The 6068-nt window shown below is 38.1% G+C and overlaps 1 protein-coding gene across 1 annotated transcript in view; it reads left to right on the forward strand.

Moving 5' to 3' along the window:
- Window positions 1–6068, forward strand: part of LOC137497030 (uncharacterized) — a 183082-nt gene that overhangs the window by 122583 nt on the left and 54431 nt on the right. Inside the window, exon 47 of the mRNA XM_068225510.1 lies at window positions 17–254. Within this exon, the coding sequence (XP_068081611.1) occupies window positions 17–254 (238 nt within the window). The remainder of the gene's footprint in view (window positions 1–16; window positions 255–6068) is intronic.

The raw sequence follows: 6068 nt of genomic DNA on the forward strand, positions 1-6068 counted from the left end.
TTTCATTTTCAAATAGGTGGCACCTCGAGTTGAACACTGTCCTGGTGATTTATGGGTCATTGCAAAGAATGGTTCTGCCATTGTGTCCTGGGATGAGCCACATTTCAGTGACAATGTTGGCATTGTCAGAGTAGAAGAGAAAAATGGACATCGCCCTGGTCAAACTCTCCTTTGGGGCACCTACGTGATAGCCTATGTTGCATATGACCAGGCTGGAAATAGTGCAACATGTTCTTTCAAAGTCTACTTACTAGGTGAGTATTAGAATAAAATCTTATGTAAAAAATCATCATCATCATTGGTTTGTAGTCTTAAGACTGATCAGTTGTCATAAAACATTTCCAGATCATTCTGTTACCTACTTGTTTCCTTCATTGATGCATGAATTCTGCATCTGGATATCATTTAGAATATGTTTGAGAAAGGTAATTTTTAGGTTTCACTCTGGATGTTTTCCTTCAGTGAAGTTTGTCTCCACCAAGCAAGACGTTGGTTCTAGATTGTGTGAAGAATTAATCTCCATTGGTTCAGTGTCTATATGCTTGGCATTTAACATCTTATATCTCCATGTCACATTTATCATCTTACAATAGTACCACGTTTTGAAGGCTTCAACACTGTGTAATAAGACAATGATATATAAAAAATTCTTGGATCAGATGACCATCTAGAAAGGCTTCTAAACATGACTCCAGTTTAGTAGATCTTATCTTCTGCTTGGGGCGTGATTACTAGTTACTTGATTAGAACCACAATTAAGTAGTAGCCTACATAAAATTAATTTTTATGTGATGTAAATTATAAACCTATCATAATGCTGAGAAAAATTTTGCATGTAGAATAACTCTATGCAGTTATTTTACTAGAATCTTATTGTTTATTTTTAAACGCACAGACTCAGAGAGATCTTATAGCAATGATGGGATAGGACAAGACTAGAATTGCGAAGGAAGCAACCCCAGCATATACTAGGTGTGCAAAAGGGAAACCATGGGAAATCATCTTCGGGGCTGCTGATTGTGAGGTTCGACCCCACCATCTTCTGAATGCAATCTGTCAGCTATGTGACCTAAACCATGTAGCCAACTTACTCAGTTTACTATAATCTCCTTAGGTCTATGAATACTGTTGATTGCAGTTGCTATGGGAGTTTATGCAGAGTACTAGGAGAAATTTAAGGACAAGATAGAATACACTGTTTTGAAACTGCTTATAGAGAGAGATAGGAACATGAAAAAAAGACCCTGCTGGGAATGTAACTTGGTGGTGCTTGCATTCTTGATTAAGACTATCAGGTTCTCGAAATCAACCATAACAGGTCAGTGTGGGAAGAGGGAACAATAGAAAGAAGAGACAAGGATACACATGAAAACGCATGAGGAAAAAGACAATCTCCACATCTTCATACACTGCAGTCTTCAAATAGATGGGTTCTTTCCTCATCAATTCCAGTTTTTCTACATCCTTCTCAGCACGTGACAAGCTCGTTACTGCTTCCCGGTTTCATCAGGAGGGGCGGACTTCAATACATTGAGGGACAGTCCTGACAGATCTTTAGGCTTGATGTGGGAAGTGTAGGTAAGAAGAGAGCCAGATAAATAAAGGTGGTAAAAGTTTAGAAACTGCACTAGAAAATATAAACACACACAAGGGAAAGACAAACAAAATAAGGATGATGAAAGGTAATATGAAAAGATGGACAACAGTATGTGTGGAAGATGCTGGATGACCCTGCTGGGAATGTAACTTGGTGGTGCTTGCATTCTTGATTAAGACTATCAGGTTCTCGAAATCAACTTTTAACCTATTAGGTTGTGTTACATACATTTAGTACGTGTTGAAGAGATGTTAAGTACAGAACAAAAATGGCCAACTGGACACCAGTGGGATCCGAACCCACAACCTTCCTCAAAATATCATTTATTAAACTTAAACTCTTGAAGTTCATTTAGAAAATACTCTTAAACTTCAAAAATTGGGGTTAGAAATCAACTTTCAGCCTATTAGGTCATGTTACATACATTTACTACGTGTTGAAGAGATGTTAAGTACAGAACAAAAATGATTTGAATGTGTAATTTATGATATTAATCTGAATCGTCACCTTTCTCACAAATATGGTGACCCTTGAGATCTAGGACTATAAAACAATAACTCTTATATTAGGATACTACGCTGAAAAAACAATTGAAGGTGACCAAATTGATAGCCATGCTCGCAGGCATGGGTGGGTTGGAAGTCCTGCCCTCAGAACCCAAATGATGTTCTGTGCACCATATAAATGCTGTCAGGTTTAAAGGTGATATCAAAGGAATTTAAAATCTGAGAACCAGAGTTAAACAGTAGCAACATAGGAAACACAATTAAGCTAACAGACATCAAGGGGATTCTAAAGACATGAACATGTAATTAATTTCCTCTGTATAATGGATACGTACCATTAGGCAGTACCATATTCAATTAAAAATCTATTCCAGAATTGAAGATTCCCTTACTGCAGTGGACAAGTCCCATTCTACTGGAGAGAGGCAAACAAAGAAAATTAAAATGAGATGAGTTATTTCACAATGTTTTGAGAATATGCACATTATCTTCTTCAGCTAGTTAAATTAAAATTTCTGTATACAATAAGTCCTAGTGAAAATGGGGGCCCCCATTAAATCTAAAACTAATACCAGTACAATGTAACTTGTTAAAAATTGGAGGATGGTATCGGCTTGACAACAAATTTTTATTTCATTTTATATTATTCTTAATACCACCCCACCTGAATTTTACAGGAAAGTATTGGAACACCAAGGACACAGTGACCTCACATCACAACAGGACTCAGTGCTCAACATTTTAATTCATACAGACATCATCCTACTGTGTTTTATTGTATATGCCAAGATGGAATTTAATTCCACACCCCATCTTTCAATTTTTAACAAGTTACATTGTACTGGTCTTAGTTTTTAGATTTCTTAATGGGGGCCCCCTTTTTCACTAGGTCTTATTGTATAGGAATTTTAATTTAACTAGCTGAAGAAGAGAATGTGCATATTCTCAAAACATGTACTGGACATAATGTTCAGGTGAAAGGTAAATATTAAAAAATTTAACACATAGTATTGACTAGGCGGATCATCCACCTCTCTATTTATTGTGATTAAGTCAATATGGACCCAATACCGGCCATTATGGTCAAGATTATTAATAGGTATTATAAAGACAATAATGACAACAACCATCGTAGCCAGTTAGTTTGCTACTGTCCGACTCATTGGCTGAATGGTCAGCGTACTGGCCTTCGGTTCAGAGGGTCCCGGGTTTGATTCCCGGCCGGGTCGGGGATTTTAACCTTCATTGGTTAATTCCAGTGGCCTGGGGGCTGGGTGTTTGTGTTGTGCCCAACATCCCTGCAACTCACACACCACACATAACACTATCCTCCACCACAATGACACGCAGTTACCTACACATCGCAGATGCCGCCGACCCTCATCAGAGGGTCTGCCTTACAAAAGCTGCACTCGGCTAGAAATAGCCACACGAAATTAAATTAAGTTTGCTACTGTGTCCGACTCATTGGCTGAATTGTCAGCGTACTGGCCTTCGGTTCAGAGGGTCCCGTGTTCGATTCCTGGCCGGGTCGGGAATTTTAACCTTAATCGGTTAATTCCATGGCTCGGGGGCAGGGTGTGTGTGGCGTATCCAACATTAGAAATCATCCTAGTTAGGGCCCTCATCTTCACAGACATGCAGGTTGCCTAATAGGCCATCTACTAGAAAAAAGACCTGCACCAGGCCTCCCTGGAGGCCATACGCCATTATTATTAGTTTGCTACTGTGATGGCATAACAATATTTCCTCGTCAGCAATGCTTGGTTGTTGAAACACTTTGTAATAAACTCTTGAATATCTCCATTATTACAGCTGGTACGGTAAAAAGGTGTCAGGATATAAATGCCTGAATGAAAATCATATTTTCTATAATTATTGTTATGTGCTAATAGCCGGGCTGAGTTGCAACTCCGATGGTAGAGCGCTGGCCTTCTTAGCCCAACTTGGCAGGTTCGATCCTGTCTCAGTCCGGTGGTGAAGGTGCTCAAATACATAGTTAGTGGGACGTAAAATCCAATAACATTAACATTATTATGTGCTAATAACTAATATTTCAGAATATATTTTGAAGCTCGTGATATAATACAGTATCCATGATCCAATATACAGTAAATACGAAGAAAGAGACAAAAAAATTATTTCAAAAGGGGGCCTCACACATCCCAGTCATGAGTGGTTAAAAAACATAGCCCAGTTCGAAATTTCATTTGGTGTGTTTCACGGTAAGACTGTATCCAGATGCAAAAACGCAATGAAAACTCTTATTTCTATTATTAAGTCAAAATTTCCAGTATTCCATCACAAAATAATTTGTCTCTACATAAGGACCAGGGCATTTATTAGGATATGGCATTTTAATGTAAAGAGTAAGGAGAAAATATGCCAATAAGAAGGCTAAGCTTTGGGCTGGTTCATCAAGTAATTCTCCTGACATGTACGTTTTAATACTTTAATATAATTTCATAAATATATCGATATGATGTATATTTTCCTATGCCATTTGATATAAATATTTACTTCATCAAGAAATAAATTATTTTGAGTTGCATGGCAATATTTTATTTCTTATCGTATTATATGTCATGTATTTGATAGTTGATGCTCTACCTGATCAGCACGTGACAAAATTTAATGCATTTTCACGTTTTTAAATCTGTTGGAAGTACTGTTACTTATCGGATCGGACTAAACCAAACTATTATTTGATGAAATACTGAGAAGGTGTTTCACAGGCATGAGAACTGACAGGCTTGCTGTACTGCAGCTGTGTACCTTACTCACTATCGTTCATATCGCGTGATGTCATAGCGCTCCAGCCAGTGGAAGCTTCAACCGCCGGAGTAGCCTACCTAGTATTGTAGTTACGTTGGTAAGAGACAATCTTCAGTCCTCACAACCTATCATCCAGACAAGTGTTCTACAGGGTGACCCGATTGGTCCACTCTTATTCAACCTGATTACTGCAGATGTCGTGGAAATACTAAAAGGATTTGAAGGGCAAATCTCTCTACATACCTATGCATATGATATGGCCCTTGGCTCTTCCAATTTAGAAGACTTACAGAAATGCTGGGATCTACTGGTGTCCTGGGCAAAAAGAAACAAATTCCAGTTAAACATGGACAAAACGGTTCACATGATATTCACAAGAGGTGGTAGAGATGCTGCCACAGATCAACTATTCTATGAACAAGTCTCCCTAAAAATCATAAATGATTTCAACTATCTTAGGGTAACTTTTCAGACTTCCAGAACCTCCCTCACAAAACATGTAATAAAGAGAGCGACAGCAGCTGTAATTGCAATGAGCGATATCAAACTTCTACGAAGACTATCTATTGACATGTCTATGAAGATCTTCTTTAGTAATATAAGACCCATCGTAACCTATGGCATACAAGTCATTTGGCCCTATCTCACCAAAAAACAACTTGAAAGAAATTGAGTAAACAAAGGCAATTTTTGTGAAGAAGATTTTGTGCTTGTTTCGTTATGCCCCGCCCAGACTAAGTTATGAATTAGCCAGGGAATCCTTTTATATAGAGGATATAAGACTACAGATGCACCTACCATCCACAGCCACCTACCAAGCCAAGAGAAGAAGAAAGAAATATGGTCTGAGTTCTACGCAACTGAAGCCATGACATCTTCAGACTGGAAAACGCCTGACTATGATCTTCAACATATGATAACTTATTTCTCAGTACATGGATTCCACTTCCGAGTGTGTAAAACTAAAGCCTTCCACAAGCCAGCCTTAGAGTGCATCAGTGAACTATGTGGACAGAAATGTGAACGATATCACGCTGAGTAGTGTAATAGGAGACAGAGGTCTCTTAAAGACTTATGTAGTGAATAACCTTTGATTTTCACTATAATTGATTTTGATTAATAGCTATTAGCTGCAATAAACCTGTTACTACATTCTACCACTTTGCATTTTCTAGTTGCAATGCTTTGGA

This window comes from Anabrus simplex, chromosome 1 (genome assembly GCF_040414725.1).
Source record: "Anabrus simplex isolate iqAnaSimp1 chromosome 1, ASM4041472v1, whole genome shotgun sequence".
Lineage (NCBI taxonomy): Eukaryota > Metazoa > Arthropoda > Insecta > Orthoptera > Tettigoniidae > Anabrus > Anabrus simplex.